The following is a 19,783-nucleotide window of genomic DNA, read 5'->3' on the forward strand; positions in this document are numbered from 1 at the left end:
GCTCTTTACCTTCGCAAGGTCTTCCTCTATGACATCATTTCTCATTTGAGCAGCATCCAATTGAGTATAAAATCGAGCACCAATCATAGGCATGATGTCATTTACACTTCGCATTCTATTTTGGTCAGTCAACAAATACCTAACCAAGATAAAGAGGAATCACTTGAATGCCCATCAAGCAATTTAGAAAGCAACACAACTCTCACAGTTCTTGCTGCTGCCATCATCTCAGGGTACACAATTGTGAGAACAATTTTCATGCAAGTTCATTTTAAAGCTACATTTATATAAATTTTAAAGTAATATTTATATTACTTTTTCTCCAGAAAATTTTAATAAGCAATGGAGATACATGTCTCTTTTGCATATTTTCACTTTCATTGGAAATGAGAAAGGAAAATACCCATTTCCATTCTCAAACCCTTCTTTACTCTTGTGGCAGATGAGTGATACACAAGTTTTGAGAGGGGTTATGGGATGGCTTGGAGTGGGGTGCTTTCCCTGTTACTCTTCAAAGATAATGTTTAACTAAAACTGGATCTTCAATTTTGCTAAACTGAATGAGCCGCAGATTTGTGGAAGATGTTCTCTACTAATTTTATTAGTTGTCATGATGTATTTATTTCTGAGAAAGCTTCATGGGCTAATACACACTGGAAGAGATCAAGTTTTTTCTATCAGTTTAACTAAGAAAATATTACATACTACATTAATAGTAATATTATTAATATTACATATTACATTTCAAGGACTACCTAACTAAAAGACAATGATTCTCATCTATTACTGCTTATTCCTGTAGGTAAAAGCCACTCTCTGATCTTCATTAAATCAGTCTCCCACTTTTTTTTTACTCTTTAGCTTATAGTTCTAGCTTATTTTCATCACTCTTATTGTTATCTGTAAATATCTTAGTTGCTTTTAAGTTTCTCTTTCTTTCCCTTTGGGTGTAAGCTTCAGAAAATGGAAATTAATTTTGCTCATCTTGCTCAATGTATTCTCAGCATTTGGCACATAGCAGGCATTCTTTCAATGAGTAAATGAACAGTTACACCCAGGTGAATAATCTATGTCCCGGCTATGTATCTACAACTGCTGACATATTTAAAGTTGTAGTAAGCTATATGATCTTGGCAAGTTACTTTACCTCTCAATTCTGTCATCTCTAAAATGGGGCTGATAATACCTAATTTGTAGGGTTACTGTGAGCACTAAGTGGAAAATAATTCATATCAAACAGGTTCAAAGCATCTGACACATGCTTTATTGCACCATAAATTTTGGTTTGTGGCTATTCCAAAGTATGATCGACTTTGTTTGTTCACTTTTTATTAAGGAAAATTTCAAGTACTTGTAAAAGCAGAAAACAATATAATGAATCCCCATGGATGATCATCCAGTTTAAACCACTAACAGATAGCTACTTGTTATATTTTTGTTCTCTACTCTTTTTTAAAAAGGAAAATCTGGAGATTACAACCTATTATTTAAAATATACTAAATGTTGTACACTAAGGCTAGGAATCACTGCTACAATTATATATTAACTGTTTTTATTTAAAGGAGAAATCATTTTATTTATTAATAGGATCCAGGCAACAACTGGCTTCCAGTGCTCTTTGATAACAGGGCACTTAGGCCAGGGTAAGAAAGAACAGGTGGGCAGCCCCATCCTCCATCCCCCAATTCCATACCCCAGGGCTGGTCCAAAAAGACTGGATCATCCAGGGCTACACAGAAAGATCAGAAGGGACAGCTGGAAGCTAAAAGAGACTGTTGATTAGGATCAATAAGTTCTAATTGCTTCTAGAACATAATAGGAAAAATTTCAAGAGACTTCCTAGCATCTCTTCCATAGAGTAACATAATTATAATAAAGCTTGTGTTTGCCCACCCTCTGGAATCTTCTAACATTAGGAAAGAAGTCCTTTTGTGGTAACAGGAGTCCCAGTGGCTTTAAGACAAATTCATTTTAAACTACACTATTTTCTGGAGTCTTAAGATACTGTAGCATCAACATGGGGTTCTGCACACATGTGCTTTCTGGAATGGGTGTCTGGATCACAGAGCACACAGGTAGTTTGCACTGAGGTGCATTCATGACACCCTTCACATTGAGAGCATCACCGGCCCACAGAACTCTGAGATGATGGAGATGCTGGATGTCTGTGATGTCCAAATGTCAGCCAGGAGGTACAAGTGGCTGTTGAGCTCTTTGAGATGTGGCTAGTGTAACCGAAGAACTGAGGGATTGATTTTAATTAAGTTCAATGTAAAAGGTTCCACACAGCCAGTGGATACCAATAAAACTCTAGATGGTGCCCTTTGACCAAATGCTTTTCAAACATCAATAACACACTGATTTGTGAATTTAATCCAACAAATATATACTTAGCAATAAAAAAGTAAAGAAATAAAAAGGTGCATTTTGATTTTAAATAGTGGGAACTAAAACAGATCATTGTTAAAAGGCCCCTTATGGAAATCAGCAACACCAAAACTTGAAACAAAAACAGCTCAGCCTTGTCTCATATGATCATTACATAGGTCTTACCATATATCACAACTTACAAAATCAGATTCTTCAGATCAGAGGAGTAGTTGATTGTCACCAGTTCCATGGCTTTCTGTAAATTTTCTCGCTGAATTCCTGCCAAAGAGTTGCAAGCCAAAGCCAACACAACTTTTCCTAATGATATCAGATCTGCTTGCTGACATGAAAGAATAAATAATACTTTTAATTTTTACTTCAGGGGTACACATATAATACACTGATACAACAGCCTATAGGGAGAAAAAGCACTGTTATACAAAAGCTGCAGAATTAAAGGCGAGGTTTTCAATTATTGGCACTTCTCAGCATCACCTGGGAGCTTACTTATAAAGATGATTTCTGAGCCTCTGGGCTAGAGAGTCTCATTCAGTGGATATGGGAACAGGCCCAACACTTTTATCATATCCAGGTAATTCTGATGAAGTAGTTCTAGGACCACATTTTAATAAATGTTACTCTAAGCAATTCACATGCCAACTACAGAACTGTTACTAAAAAAATTTACTTTTTGAACAGAATGGATAGTCTCCTCTATTAGAACAAATTCAAGATTATTATACTCTTGCTTTACTACAAACATGGCAATTTAAGGTAAGCATTTTTCTCATGTTCCATGATTTCCAGAATACAGTGGAATGTTGAGAATTGTTATCGTATCCAGAGGCATCAACCTGATTTTAGAGCATGTTCTCTAGAACATGGAAAATACGGCAAACCTCCTTGGACACCTCTTTTTTGTTTTTGAGGTCTGGAACCACCTGCTTTCCTACCCCTACCCCCACTTTTTTTTTTTTTTTAATAGATTTACTATGTTGAGGCATTTCTTCTAAAAAGATTTTCCAAAGACGACTAGCTAAGGTGAGCTCTTTACCACCCTTAACTCCAGGAAACGGAATGGACACCTCAAATGGCCCTGCTTAGTAATCATGACTAGGAGGACAGGCCTGGCTCAGTTAGCATGAAATCACTGAAATAATTCTGACAGAAGATTTCCATAAATCTTCAAAATCTGAGATCTTTTCTGAATTAATGGATACACATTCACTTACTGAATGCTGATTTAGTAAAAAGAATTTTCAAGCTGGCTGAAATTTCTACATCATCTGAGGAGCTTAACCAACAAACAAAACAAAAATAACAACAACAACAAAAAATCACCTGGTGGCCATCTCTTCCTCCCAGTTTTGGTATTAGTGTGGGGTAAGGTCTAGGGAACTGGTACTTGTCAAAGCTCCCACAAGAGATTTTATTATATAGCCAGGTGAGTATTTTAAGACAATCACTAATGAAGTTTTAACACTAGATGACTATCCTTAACAACATTCTAGCCAAATGATAAATAGCAGGAAGCTATTAGTAGCTCCCATTAGTAAAATATTAGAAAGTTCAGATTTTAAAATGTATCCAAAATTAGCCTTTGTGAGTCTAACATTTTGAATATGAGAACCTCTTAATCAGTAGAAAATTTGATTAGATAAACAAACTACTCTGGATCTATAGAAGAGATGCCAAGGACTCTTGTCAGAGAAAAAAACTTCACTAGAGGTATGGAGTTACAAGCCCAGCAGGGCAGGAGGGAAGGGCACCACTATGAGCTCTGGGGGGCTGTCCCCAAAATCAGTAAAACATCCAAGTTGTTATAAATTATAGAACTCTTGGTTAAGAGAAATCAGTGTGTGTCAATGCTAACTATTTTAATTCAATGTATTGATCAAAGCAAACTGAAAGCTGTTGTAATTTATCAAGTACCCGAGCAGCAGGTACCAATACCCAGCCTCCCAACTCTGAAAGCAATACAGTTTTCATTGTGGCTCCACAGTTAAGTGATGCTGTACTAAGCCTCCCAGCATCAATCCCTGTGTGAGACAAGAAAATAAAGGTCCAAGATCGCTGAAAAGCTGAGTGGGATTAAACCTTGAGTATATTCCAGCACAGAATTCCCCTAAGCTGACTCAAGGTGAGAATACCTACTTTTAGAAATAAAGTACACGTGAGACACAATCCAGATTAAGTTAAAATTGATTTTTTAAATGAAAGAGGCTAATAAAGTCTTGTTTAATTGAATTTAACAACATAAATAGCCAATAACTCTCCTTTCCTTATTTTCCAGCTACATAATTTTCCATTTGTTATGTTGCTTCTTACCTCCATCTGGTTTTTCCCCCCATTTGTTGAATTCAGGAGGTTTTCCCCCCAATTCATTTTCAGTTTCTTCCTGATTCTTGACTTCGTGATTTCTTTCTCTGATTCTATCTATGGCTCTACTTATGTCCATTTTACTGAAAGTCAGTCTCTATTCACGTGTCTGAAACAGACTATGAAAAATAGACTACAAGAACAATGCACTCCTTTCTCACGTACCCTCTTCTCTGTAAAATTACACTCCCCCTTTTGGGATATCTTTAATTCTCTCCTGTACCTTATGATAATAAGCTCTGTGAAAAATTTTCTATATGTATATACCAAAAAGTTCTTAAATGAAGAAAAGGAAACTTGATCATCCTTTACTACTGAGAAATAAAGAGGAAGTAACACTTGCTTGAAGGCTGAGTTTATAAATGAAAACAGTTCTTGACATAAATCATTTGCTCTAAATTTTAGCTTAAAAAGTTCGGAACCTGAAGATTTTTTCTTATGAAGTATTTTTTTCCAAAATAACTACACAACCCATAACTGAAATATTGTACATCCACAAGCAAAAAGTAGGAAATAAAATTATGACACCGAAACAAAGCCCAAGTAGTCTTACTTTACATGGATAATTTTTAAAAAGAGAGGAGGGGAGAACCTAATCACAAGAGAATGAAGAGGCAACTGTAAAGCATGTGTTTTATTTTTCAACGTGGACAGGGTTTTTCCAGATAAACAATAAAAATTGATATCTCTGACTCTAAAAACAATTACTTCCTAAGAAAAATTTAACATTATTTTCTTGCATAAGTGAAGATTAATAGTATTTTAACAGATAACAATCACCTTTGAAAGCATAAAAATCAGGAAGAAAACCTAATGAGAGCCACTTAGGCACTTGGTATACAACAGAAGGTAAGAAGGAAAGCAGCCAAGAAACAATCACCCCAGCTAAGATGGAGGGAACGAATTCTTTCAGGTGGAAGAAAGCTGCTGCTGGAGGATGAAAACAATCAGTGAGATTCTTGCCTGCACTGTCCAGACACTCCATCAACCACAACAGGTCAGCTGCTGTGCAGGTCAAGTAGGTACAAGCAGAGAAGGAGATATGAAAAGCTGTATACAATTGCATGCAATGATTGCCTGTACATCTTGGGGTTCCACTGTCTGTAGGTGAGTAGCAGAAGAGATTTAGGTAAGAAGTGAAACACTTAGATGCTATTTCTCACTCGTCCTTTATTTTTTATTTTGAAATTTTGTCTTACACAAAAGGGAACTAAAATATTCATTCAAAACATTAAGCAAAAAGAAGTTGAAATTAGAAGAGCAAGACGGTAAGGTGTTTCTCCACAAGATTAAAAGAGTCTGCCTGGGGCCAGCGCTGTGGCGCAACGGGTTAATGCCCTGGCATCCCACATGGGCACCAGTTCGAGACTCGGCTGTTACACTTCCAATCCAGCTCTCTGCTATGGCCTGAGAAAGCAGTTGAAGATGGCCCAAGTCCTTGGGCCCCTGCACCTGTGTGGGACACCCGGAAAGCTCCTGGCTTCTGGTTTCAGATCGGCACAGCTCTGCCCGTTGCAGCCAACTGGGGAGTGAACCATTGGATGGAAGACCTCTCTCTCTCTCTCTGCCTCTCCACACTCTGTGTAACTCTTTCAAATAAATAAATAAATCTTAAAAAAAAAAAAAGTCTGCCTGTTAATCCCATCTAAGTTACTAAATGTCAAAAAAAAAAAAATCCAAAAACTTCTTACAAGCAAAGAACTAAAACAACCCCAAAATAATGGTTGCATATCCTAATGTGAAGCACTACAACACAAACTGGTTTACATGAAAATTTTACTTTAAATAGTAATGTTACTTGCAGAGAATAGTCAAGGTGAAAGCAACTATTCTTAATGCTTCCTTGCAGGCTCTTATTCCCCTATGTCTTATCACATTAGTCAGAGAATAGGAAATAGCAAACTAGTTACCAAAAAAGGACGGACCTAAATCAACACTAGTAGAATTAAGTCACACAAGATACATTCTGACTAAACAAAGGAAAAAAATGACTTAGAAAGTGGAAATACAACAATCCTTTGAAAATGCTTCCAAACTTCTATGATTGGCAGTGGGACGAGTGCTCTAAAAAGTGAAAAGGATAGATGTCATTAAAGTGAAATCTAAGATGTCACAATATAATCTATTCAGCTAACAAATGGATATGTTTTCAACTACAACAAGAACAACAGCTGCAGTTTGTGACATTCACTAATTCTACAACACTTCAACTTCAAGGGCTCTACTCTGAACACCTCACAGGGGCTAAGCCACAGTCAATGTTTGCAGAGATGACTACTCAAGGGTAAACTGAAACCTAGACTTTCAACCCAGAAATGCTTTAAAATAAGTATCATTTGTCTTTAAAAATATGAAATGAAAAAAGAAACAAACAAACAAAAAACACACCCAAGCATTGTTTTCATGCTGAATTTTACTCACCTGGTACTGGGCCATTAATGCCAATGGATTATTGTTTTGACTGTTATCAAATGTTAAAACATCAAAAACTCCAACACAATTTACTCGTAACCTTTAAAGACCAGAAAATTTAAGAAAATTAAAATAAGTTTTATTATGTACTGACAGGAATTTAACATTTCCTATAATATTAGCAAGGATCTCAGATTATTATTTAAGTCTAACTTCCATCCCCAAACCCCAATAATCTTCGCTACTCACAATTTTAGAGATTAGAAAATTAAAGTTCAGAGGTATCAAGGAATATACTTCCACTTACAGAAGTAACTGACAAAACCAAGACCTTAACTCACATTTTTTGACAATCAGATCAGAGTCCATTTTTAATCACTCCAAGTTGTCTATTAGCTATTCATGAAAGAAAATGAATTAGCTTTCTAAAACTTGCTAAAGATGTACCAGGTACTGTTTTACATGTACTGACTCACTCCCATCTCTCAATGACATTGAGGTAAGTACCTTAAATTTGAAGAAAATGTACTTAGAATAGTACGCATCTAATGAAGCTGTTGAAACACAGAGAAGTTGTAACTAGTTCAGGGTTGTATCAATACTAATAAACAGAACCAGGATATGGACTCAGGGAACCTGGTATTAGATCTTAAGGTTTTTCTACTATGCTCCTCAAGACAATGCTGAAAATTATAGCAACTCACAACTCAGGTGAAGTTAAGTCTGTGTTATTTAACTCTATCTGTTGTTGTCAAAGCATGGGACTTAACCAACAAGAGCATCAGGAACTTCACAGTGTGCAAATTCTCAGGTCCCACTGCAGATTCAGTAAATACAACAATTGGGGTAGAACTCAAGTACGGATGCTCAATCAGCCTTCTAGATGATTCCGACTCATGCTAAAAATTTGAGAATCCTCTAACCCTAACTACATATATCTTCCTGATCCTTCCTACCAAGATTTTTGGTTCATTACCAGGAATTTTATTAAGATTAACTTTTTAAAGAAAAAAACTTACAAATGAACACTGTCACAGCAGTTCTTCTGGATGGAATATATGAAAAGGTAGAATCAAAACAGATCATGCTTTATTTACTGTCATAAGTTAGATGCTCAATTAAGAAGCCAAAACTCAAAATGCTAGTACCTTGTCTTGCCAGTTATCAGAATCTTTGTTGGGTCCATAACTCGACAGGCCAAACCTGCTGTATGAATGGTACGCAATGCAGAACTCAGTTGGACAATATATGCCCAAATAAGAGACTCTGGCAACAATCCAGCGTGTTGTCTGGGCAATGGTCCATCATGTTGACCTATAAAGCAAATAATGTAAAAAAAATGTCATTTTCAATTAAGTAATCAACTAAAGATTAAGTATCAGTCAAGCTAAAATTAACCAAGAAAACTATATTCATGGCACAACACGTGAATGTGTGTGTGTGTGGACAACTTAAGAGACAAGTTCAGTTTCCTGTGTCCAAAATAATACTGTTATATACCACTGGCAGCAGCACAGCTTTTACTGAAATGCACTTTTTGTGACTTGATAATTATTAAGCTATAAACAAAAATTTAAAGAATTCATGTTAGCCAAATAAATATAAATCCTGATTAAAAGCAGGAACCACTGAAACTCTTCTTTTTCTTAAAATGTAGATAATCCTAGTGCATTGTATTGTTTAGGCATTTGACAGCTGTTCATTCATGGACTGAGGGAAATAAAAGTCTCTAGCGAAATCTGTATTTAATGTTTTCTTCCTTATACTGATAAGCCTCTTCTATTACACATATATACACAGGATGATACTCAATCCACACAAAAATACATGTAAAACACTGAACAGCACTTTATGTAATACTGAAACACACACACACTCTGATCTACCACAAGTAATCGTTTTTATTTTACCAACTTATATGTGATTTTTCATACTTTCTGGGGCATTGTTAATACTTAAAGTGGTGCCAGTGCTGTGATGCAGCAGGTTAAAACCCTGGCCTGCAGTGCCAGCATCCCCTAAGGGCTCACTGGTTTGAGTCCGGGCTGCTCCACTTCCAATCCAGCTCTCTGCTATGGCCTGGGAAAGCAGTAGAAGATGGCCCAAGTCCTTGGGCCCTTGCACCCACATGAGAGACCCAGAAGAAGCTCCTGGCTTCTGGCTCTGGATCAGCTCAGCTTTGGCTATTGTGGTCATCTGGCGAGTGAACTAGTGGGTAGAAGACCTCTCTCTCACTCTTTCTCTCTCTTTCAAATAAATAAAATACATCTTAGAAAAAAAAGACATAGTTAAATGACTACTTATAGAGATAACAGATAGCAAATATATAGGATAGTCAAAAAAATCCATGGGAAATTGAATTTAAAGGTAAGATTAGTTGGGTGCAATTTTTTAAAAATACATACATACAAGGGTCTTCAAAAAGTAACCTGCAGGGGTTGGTTTTGATCTAACAGTTGGGAAACTCAAGTCCCAAACTTGAGTGCCCAAGTTCTATTCCCAGCTCCAGTTCCTGACCCCAGTGTCCTGCTAATGCAGATCCTGGGAGGCAGCAGGTGATGCTTCAAGTTAGTGGGTTCCTCTACCTACATGGAAAACCTGAATTGAGTTCTTGGTTCCAGCTTGAGCCCAGGCCCAGCTCTGGCTGTTAGAGGCAAATGGGAAGTAAACCAGTAGATGGGGAGTGCTTGCTCTCTCTAACAGTTTTTAATTGCATGAAAAATGTGTACTATGAAAAAACCAAACATGGAGGCCAGACGTTTTCTGCACCAAAATAAACTTATCTTTTAATTCCATTTTGCCACTTTGTTAAGTGCCCTTGTATTCTCATACTTATGAACTGGGGATACAATTTCTAGTAAAAAGCACATGTAAAATTCAGAACCCATGATCAATCAATTTGGATAGAACTAAAGATAATGTTCTGGAAAAAAGTGTTCAATGACTCACAAAGTGGCTGCCATGATAAATATTAAAACAGTATCAAAGATTATCATGAATACTTCAAATAAAATAAACAAGCTAATAAGCAAAGGGAATATTTATACACATAGTACTTACTGTATGCCAGATTAAGTTATAGGTATTTTATCTACTTCAATTCATTTTAAACCTCTTATCAAAATCTAGGATAATGTATTGCTCCCATTTTCTAAATTAGCAATTTTTTATGTGACTCTTAGTTTGTTCTAAAACAACAAATTACATGGTATAAGAAAACAGCAGGGGAATGGCACTGTGGTATAGAAAGCTAAGCCTCCACCTGCGGTGCTGGCATCCTATAGAGGCAAGTTCATATCCTGATTGCTCCATTTCCGATCCAGCTCCTGCTATGGCCTAGGAAAGCTTGGGGCCCTAAACCTGTGTGGGAGACCTGGAAGAAGTTCCTGGCTCTTGGTTTCCAACAGGCTCAGCTCTGGCCATTACAGCCATTTGGGGAGTGAACCAGCAGGTAGAAGACCTTTCTCTTTTCTTTCTCTAACTTCATCTCTCAAATAAAATAAATTTAAAAAAAAATCTTAAAAAAAAAAAACATAAAAGAAAACAATAGACTTCCATGCACATATGGTAAGCTTAGGGAAGGACTATCACTCAAAAAATTTAAAATGTAAAATATAATTCCTGTGAAAATATAAAGATTAATATATCAGTCAGTCAACACCGAAACCCAAAGGGAAAATAATGCTATAATACAAAGGAGTGGTTTTCAATAGGAGTAAATTCTGCTTCCCCAGAGAACATCTGGCAATGTCTGCAGATATTTTTGGTGTCAAAAATGGGGTAGAGAGGATTGCTACCAAAATCTAGCAGATATAGGACAGGCTATACAGTGGGAACGGCTACTGCTAAACATTCTTCAGCACACAGAACAGCCCCCACAAAAATCATCCAGCCCCAAATGTTAATAGTGCTGATGTTGAGAAACCCAGCTATAAATTAAAGCCAACAGCCATTTCCCAGGTGTTATGTCTAAAATAACTTGAACTACAATCATGTATAGGAAAAGTTCTACCACATCCCCTTCAAGAAAATTATGCATGTGTCTACAGTGACATGACAAAAGGAAAACAGTGACCACACTATATGAGTAGACTTTTAATGTGAAACGACCATGTAACCACAGCTTTCTTCTGTAACTGTCAGAATACAGGAAGCAAAGTCATAGGTTAAACAGAAGTAATGTGTATTTTACCTAAAACTACACTCTTTAGAGGAATTACAATCCCAAAGATAATATAATGCAAACTCAAATCTTTCAGCTTCTTCTAATTAATATCAGTCATCTGCTTAGGAAAATCGTAAAAAGCCTAAAAACCATGACAAAAAATGTGATTCTTCTTTCTTACTCCCAAACCAGAAAATGAGACCTTTTCCAAATACATATATGAAGTAACATTATCAAAATGGACCTCCTTTTTCTCTGAAATAACTTATTCTTTAAATACACATTTGTCACACCATGAAAATATTCTGATTCTTTATAAAACCTGATTATAAAACAATTCTTTAATATTAGAAAAGGGTAAAAAAGGAAGGTAATCCATGCTTATGCAAAGTTAAGAGAAAACCATTTATTTTCTTAGGTAAATAAAATAAAAACTGATTTAGTCACACTGTACTATAAGGGAATTATTAAATTACATTCAGAGAAAATAAAATTTAAGGTGAAAATATTTAGAGTAAATGAAAAATTAGATGTAAAATGACAGACAAAACAATGCAAAAAGAGACCAAAAAAAACCCACAAAGACTGGGAAGAAATCAAAAGATTCATAATAGTTGTGATTCACTAGAGAAGAACAATGATTACTTTTCTAATTTAATAAATTTCCCATATATTTTTATTTAGAAAGAATAATTTAAAAGAAAAACATTTTGGGGTCCGTCCTGTGGCGCAGTGGGTTAAAGCCCTGGCCTGAAGCGCCGGCATCCCATATGGGCACTGCTCCTCTTCTGATCCAGCTCTCTGCTATGGCCTGGGAAAGCAGAAGATGGCCCAAGTCCTTGGGCCCCTGCACCCACGTGGGAGACCTGGAAGAAGCTCCTGGCTCCTGGCTTCAGATTGGCTCAGCTCCGGCCTTTGCGGCCATCTGGGGAGCAAACAGTGGATGAAGATCTGTCTCTGTCTCTACCTCTCTTTGTAACTCTTTCAAATAAAATATATCTTAAAAACAAACAAACAAAGCAAAACATTTATGAGGGGGAAAATTTTTTTAAACACATTCATAGTTATTTCAAACACCTAGATTTCAGTCTTCTGTCAATCTCAGTGAACAGACATAATATATTATTTCCTAACTTAGTACAGATCTACTCTATTTACTTGTGATATTTCTTCCTAAAATGCAATAGATTGCTTTAGCTAAATGATTACAGGGATAAGTTTATATGTATCTGTCAAAATAAAGTTTGCTTGCATCTTTTTCTTACCCCATTTTCTCTTTGTGAAATAGGCGTCAGCGTTGGGGTCATTAAAGTGTCTGCTCATCATAGTTTCTCCTCCAGCATGGAAATCATATGCAAACACAAGAGCTTAAAATAAAACACAAACACTCATTACTGAAATCTGGCTTCAAATAATGAAGCTCACCAGGTGCAAAACAGCTACAGTACAAATTACTCACAAGGCTCGGCGAATGCTTTAGTGGTAAATACTTCACGCAAGGTTACAATATTTGAGTGCTGAATTTTTTTCCACATATCAACCAACACCATGCACTTTGTGTTAACAAGACGAAAACCTAAAAAAAAAATTTTTTTCACTCTAATAAACTGCAAATGACATCCCCTTTGTATTCCACCAGAAATGTCATGTATAAACTGTTTATAAGATACTAATTTCCAAATGAAAAAATTTACCATTCCTTAAATTCATGTATTAAATAAATCAACATACTCAGTAAGGTTTTTCAAAAATAACCTTAGCCTCAATAATACGATTATAAAAGAGAAGAATTTATCTTCCTTACCATGTATCCTTCGAAGGCAGTATGGCAGATCATCTTTGCTATTTACAGCTTTGTAGCAAGATGTAATATATCCAAAATTACTTGATTTCTGTATTCGGTTGGGGGGTGGCAGTGGTTCTAAAGGGAATAGACTATGGTAGCTGTCAACTTCTGAAGGGACCGCTATAATAATTCACAGAAGATTTTATATTACATACAGTCATAAATCCTCAACAGTACTAAAGAAACCAAATCTATAAAACATTCAGTTATTAAAACTCATATTACAGAATAGTGCCAACATTTACAATTCGCCCCCCAAAAAAACCCTGAAGTTTCCTATAACACAAATTTTGTTTCTCAGAAATAACTGTTAGAAACAATTTTGAGTTCTCACTTAGCTATTAAACATTTTTTATTGTGATGCTGAATAAAAATCAAGATGGACTATTCCTTTAAATACTTTATTCTGTATAAAATCTATTTAGATAATGATGCACCCAGGAAAAACAGGAGACAATTTCACGAGTACTTGCACCCCTGCAACCCAGTGTAGGAAACCTGAATGGAGTTCCAGGATCCTGGCCTTGGCCTGACCCAGTCTGAGCCACTAAGGCCATCTGAGGAGTAAATCAACAAATGAAGATTTCTCTCTGGCTCACCCCTTGTCTTTGTAACTCTTTCAAATAAACAAATATTTAAAAATGTATATGAATTTTAATTTTTAATGCATAAAGAAACTCAAAGCATATTAAATTGGTATGCATGTTTGTATGTGTAACTACTTATGTAACCTATAAACATGGTAATTTTTAATCAAAACTCTTAAATCCAAACATTCGGTGTAGTAAGTAACACAAGGAAATTACCCTCACAAAATAATTAAGGGATGAACAAATGGCAGCAATGTTCACTGTGGTTTAAAAATAGTGAAAAATGCTTAAGAACAGGAAACTTGTTATAAATAAATATTAGTAGAGACACTCAGTAAAATATCACAGCTTGAATCCCTAGAAAAATACTAAAAAACAAAACTTTATCATTAACTTTCATGTTCCTCACAGAGAGAAAAATTATGTTTAAGAACATACAACACGTAAAGATCTGTCCATGATATACTGTGAGTTCCAGAAGCTAAGTACAATCCAATTTGGTATTTCATATAAAAACTAAGAAGCTGTATGCTAACATGACTTCAGTGGCTGCTGTTACAGAGTACAGACAAGTTATTTTCCCATCTTTACTGTTTCCCAATTTCTCAAGCAAACATGAATCAGTTCTATAATTCACAATGACAAGTAGGCTTTTTTTAAATTAATGCTTCAAATACAATTAGGTTTTGAACTTGGACAGCTTCCACTCAGCTAACTGTCTTGGATGCTTATGCTATTTTAGGTGAAAAGAAGGTAACTAAACAGGCAATATACACAGAAGAAAACAACCAGAAAGACAACAGAAAAACTGCGACAATGGGAGCCAGTGATGTGGTGTAGGGGGTAGAAACCACCACCTGCAATGTTGGCATTCCACATAGGCACCAGTTTGAGTCCCGGCTATTGCACTTCCGATCCAGCTCCCTGCTAACGTGCCAGGGAAAGCAGACGATGGTCCAAGTGCTTGGGCCCCTGCACCCATGTGGGAGACCCAAAAGATGTTCCTGGCTACTGGCTTTGGGTTGGCCCAGCTCCAGCGTATGTGTCCATTTAAGGAGTAAACCAGTGGATGGAAGACCTCTTTCTTTCTGGCTCTCCTACTGTCTGTCTGTAACCCTGCCTCTCAAATAAATAAATAAATCTTTATTAAAAAAAAAAAAAAAAAAAAAAAAAAAGAGGGGCCCGTGCTGTGGCATAGAGAGTAAAGCTGCCACCTATAGTGCCAACATCCCATATGGGCGCTGGTTTGAGACCTGGCTGCTCCACTTCCAATACAACTCTCTGCTAAGGCCTGGGAGAACAGCAGAAGATGGCCCAAGTCCTTAGGTCCCTGCACCTGTGTGGGAGATGCAGAAGAAGCTCCTGCCTCCTGGCTTCGGATCACCCAGCTCTGGCCATTGTAGCCATTTGGGGAGTGAACCAGTGGATGAAGATCTCTCTCTCTGACCTCTCTCTGCCTCTCTGTAACTATGCCTTTTAAATAAATAAATGAATCTTTAAAAAAAAAAAAAAAAAAAAAAAGGAAAAGAAATTCTCACGTAACTACAGAAGTCTGGGTCAAAATGATCCTTCTGGCCGGTGCCGTGACTCAATAGGCTAATCCTCCACCTGCGGCGCCGGCACACCAGGTTCTAGTCCCGGTCGGGGCGCTGGATTCTGTCCCGCTTGCCCCTCTTCCAGGCCAGCTCTCTGCTGTGGCCCGGGAAGGCAGTGGAGGATGGCCCAAGTGCTTGGGCCCTGCACCCCATGGGAGACCAGGAGAAGCACCTGGCTCCTGCCTTCGAATCAGCGCGGTGCGCCGGCCACAGCATGCCAGCTGTGGCGGCCATTGGGGGGTGAACCAATGGCAAAAAGGAAAACCTTTCTCTCTGTCTCTCTCTCACTATCCATTCTGCCTGTCCAAAAAAAAAAAAAAAAGAAGAGAGAGAGATCCCTCTGCCTTTACCAGATATTTCACACTGATTAACTCAGTGAGATGGGATTTGCTATTTCCTGAACAAGGAAAATGAGGATTATAAAGCTTTGAGAGGGAATCTGCAATGCAAACCCACTCTTCTTTAATCCTGTAGTCTTATGCTTTCAAACTTTATTTGGCATTTTGGCCACAGTACAAAATAAACAGAATGATTCCATGTTACTTTATTTTTTTTATTTATTTATTTTTTTGACAGGTAGAGTGGACAGTGTGAGAGAGAGACAGAAAGGTCTTCCTTTTACCGTTGGTTCACCCTCCAATGGCTGCTGCAGCTGGCGCACCGCGCTGATCCGAAGCCAGGAGCCAGGTGCTTCTCCTGGTCTCCCATGAGGGTGCAGGACCCAAGCACTTGGGCCATCCTCCACTGCACTCCCGGGCCATAGCGGAGAGTTGGACTGGAAGAAGGGCAACCGGGACAGAATCTGGTGCCCCGACCGGGACTAGAACCCATGTGCCGGCGCCGCAGGTGGAGGATTAGCCTATTGAGCCGCGGCGCTGGCCCCGTGTTACTTTCAAAGTTAAGTGAAGTTGTATGTTCTACTAAAATAGAAGTAGAAATAAAGTATACACACAAGTGAGTATAACTGCAACTATTACTTTTGCTCATTAACTTTTTTATTTGAATAATCAGTGTAATTTCCATAAAGAAATCAAATGGTGAAAAATTCTGCTTCCTAGCTATTTTATAGGTAGTACTTAATACAGGAAGTACGTAATTTCAGATCAGCAAAAAACATACTAAACCCATTATGTACTAGTGCACCCACAATGACAAAAAATGAATTGGCACCCTAAAAAGCCTTAGAGAAAAATAAAGACAGTAAGCTTACATAAAACGTAATACTGGGGCCAGCTCTGTGGCATAGGCAGTGAAGTCACCACCTGCAGTGCCAGCATCAAATATGGGTGCCAGTTTGAGTTCTGGCTGCTCCACTTCCAATCCAGCTCTCTGCTATGACCTGGGAAAACAGTGGAAGATGGCCAAAGTCCTTGGGCCCCTGCACCTACATGGGAGACCCAAAAGAAGCTCCTGGCTCCTGGCTTCGCATCAGCGCAGCTCTGGCCAGTGTGGCCAGTTGGGGAGCGAACCAGCGGATGGAAGACCTCTCCCTCTCTTTCTCTCTCTGCCTTTCCTCCTCTCTCTGTGTAACTGACTTTAAAATGAATAAATAAATATTAAAAAAAAATACTAAAAAAACAGCTATTAAAATAGAGATTCACCATGACACTGGCTCCTGAACTTTAGCATTCCATTAGGGTGACAAGAGTCTTGTACAAAGACAGCTGGGCCCCACCTGAATCAGCAAGTCTGAAGCAGAATCTAGGAATTTATAATTCTAACAAGTTCCTACACACTATTGGAATTGTTGCTGCTTGCCTAAAGACCATACTTTGAGAACTACAATGCTAAGGAAATAATGGGAAGTTAGCCATTCCCAAGAATATTAGGAAAGACCTCACAGGGTAATCTGCATTTCTTACTACCAAATGAAGGGTAACACTGCTTTCAAGAGGCTAAAAGGAAGCAGAAAGGTGCTTCATGGTAAGGGAGTAAACAGAACAACAACAAAGAAGGCCTACATATGTACACTGTGTTCAGGGAGGGAGAGATTTCATTTGGTAGGAGCACATGTGTGTGTTTGAGTGCCACAAAGGAGGTGCAGAAGGAAGACAGAGCTAAAACAGATGCAATGACATCCTAGAGAAATTTAAAGGCGCTGAGGACTTGAGATTTATTATGTCAAACAGTGGTGTTCATATCACCACATGACAGGAGACCGGAGAAGGGACACAACTAGCTAGACTGTAATGCTTTCACCACCTGTATTCTCTGACCACTTTTCAAGCAAGTCATATTGAATTCTACAGTGCAGGAAAAAAATCTGTGCTTAAGTGGAAAACTTAAATGTTATCCAAAGGATAATCCTTGGGTGTTGGATTCTGATTTTGGGAAGCTATTTTACAATCTGGTACACCATAGGTAATGAACAGCACTATAAAATCATACAGGTTCCATCTAGTAGAAATCCAACTTCCCTCTTCCTCAGTAGAGAAACCAGTACTTGTTTTTAGTTCAAAGTAACAAATACACATAAATAAGCATGAATAAAGCGGTGCTTCAATCACTGTTAGGCATTAAAATGATTACTATGAGTATGCTAGAGTTCTTATAAAAGCAAAAAAGAAAATCAAGTTGGAAGAATATATCTAAAATAGGAATAATCAACTTTTAGACTACAACCAAGTTGTACCAGATAGCATAAAAAAAAAAAAACCCTTAGTTTTTGTTTCCTATATAAGTACACTTCCCCTCAAAAAGCATATACATGATAAGCTGGTAAATCCACAACAGGGTTTCTCCATCTCAGACAATAGTATCTTGGACTGAATCATAATTTGTTGTAGGATGTTCAGTAACATCCCTGGCCTCTATCCACTAATGCCAGTAGCATTCTGCTTCCAGTGGTGACCATCAAAAAATGTTTTGATCATTGCCAAAAGCCCTCTTAAGGTTAAGGATAAAATCATTCTTGGTTGAGACTCACTGATCTAGGGGAAATAGATTATGTTTTCATAGTTCAGAAGTACAAATCTGATGGAAGTATGAAATACAGAATAGAAATGAAAAAGAGAAAAGAAAACCAAAGAGTAAAAGGGCCCGGGTTTGTAGTGCAGTGAGTTAAGCCTCCAACTGCACCACCAACATCTCATATGATTACCAGTTCAAGTTCCAGCTGCTCCACTTTGTATCCAGCTATCAGCAGAGGATCACCCAACGTTTTTGGGCCTCTGCCACCCATGTAGAGACCCAAATGGCCTGGCCCAGTCCAGGCTGTTGTGGATATTTGGAGAATGAAATAGCAGATTAAAGATTCTGTCTCTCCCTTTCTGTAATTTTGTCTTTCAAATAAAATCAATGAATCTTTAAAAAGATTAGTCAAAATAAGAAATTGAGTATCAACAGCCAACCTATGAAATGAAAAAGATCAGAACTACACAAGTGGCAGAAAGAACTACCAAACCATGTCTGAACTTAAGTACAGAGTTCAATTAATCAAACCTTTACTTCGTGATAAAAGCATGGCCTGCTTTTATTTAGCTAATAATTCTTAATAATGTAATAAGAATCTGAAAACTTGGCACTCAAAACAAAGCTGAGATCTTTACATTAGCTTACATCTGACCATATGGCCCACTGTACCAATCTCTGCCTTTCTTCTCTTTCCCTTCCCTTCCTGTTTATATATGTTTTATTATATCTATTATGTATTTCACAAAAGCGGATTATATATGTGTGAATATATATGTATACGTGTTTATATATACACATAAATATACATAGTCTTCTGCCCATTTTTAAAATTTGTATTACTAAGATTCTCACGTATTATCACATGTCAATATACTTTCTTCATTAAATATTTAAATATAATTTCAAAAAGTTTGTAGAAAAAAGAATTAGAAGTTAATTTTGGTACACTATAGACAGCCAGACACTAAAATAAATATCTTCCTTGTATTTCCCCACCCATTAGGGATACTCAACATCTCTTCACATACCTACAAGTGTTTCTTCTTTCATGAAATGCCTACTCTTATCTTTTGGTCATTTTTCTTTTGAGTTGTTTGTGATCTTACTCACACGTGAGGTTTTTTATAGTCACTTGTATGGAAGGCAAACATCTTCCAAGTTTTGTTTTCTTTTTACTATAGGTGCCTTTGGACAGTTTTAACTTTAGTAATAGTTTTCAGTATTTTCTTGCGGAGACAATAATATTTAGGACCTGTATATAAAAATCTTTTCCTACTAAAACATTAAAACTATTCATTTATGTTTTAAAGTTAAAGAATTTTGTCTTAGATATGTAAATTCTTAATCTACTGAGAGTTGATCTTTTAATGTGGCTTAATTTTATCTCTTTTCATTATTTATCAATCAGGACGACACTGGACTATGCTGAATCCTGAATATCATCAAGTATTTTAATACTATCTTTGAAGCAAATGTATTCTTACTGTATTGTTTCTATAAAGTTTGCTAAGT

The 19,783-nt window shown here is 37.1% G+C and overlaps 1 protein-coding gene across 14 annotated transcripts in view; it reads right to left on the minus strand.

Annotated features, from left to right (window-relative positions):
- The window catches only part of PAN3 (poly(A) specific ribonuclease subunit PAN3), a 153,145-nt gene that overhangs the window by 17,549 nt on the left and 115,813 nt on the right, over nucleotides 1-19,783 (minus strand). For 11 of the 14 annotated variants that reach the window (XM_051834118.3, XM_008275215.5, XM_089304285.1 and 8 more), the window contains 7 exons: nucleotides 13,132-13,293; nucleotides 12,787-12,903; nucleotides 12,593-12,694; nucleotides 8,311-8,476; nucleotides 7,172-7,262; nucleotides 2,572-2,711; nucleotides 10-139 (listed from right to left, as the gene is read on the minus strand). In XM_051834118.3, coding sequence (XP_051690078.1) covers nucleotides 10-139; nucleotides 2,572-2,711; nucleotides 7,172-7,262; nucleotides 8,311-8,476; nucleotides 12,593-12,694; nucleotides 12,787-12,903; nucleotides 13,132-13,293 — 908 coding nt within the window. Of the gene's footprint in view, nucleotides 1-9; nucleotides 1,764-2,571; nucleotides 2,712-3,336; nucleotides 4,870-4,974; nucleotides 6,815-7,171; nucleotides 7,263-8,310; nucleotides 8,477-12,592; nucleotides 12,695-12,786; nucleotides 12,904-13,131; nucleotides 13,294-19,783 lie in introns of those variants that run through there. The other 3 variants (XM_089304277.1, XM_089304281.1, XM_089304280.1) reach the window with 3 other exon arrangements.

The sequence above is a fragment of the Oryctolagus cuniculus genome, chromosome 9 (assembly GCF_051225735.1).
Source record: "Oryctolagus cuniculus isolate XC-2025 breed Fujian yellow rabbit chromosome 9, ASM5122573v1, whole genome shotgun sequence".
NCBI lineage: Eukaryota > Metazoa > Chordata > Mammalia > Lagomorpha > Leporidae > Oryctolagus > Oryctolagus cuniculus.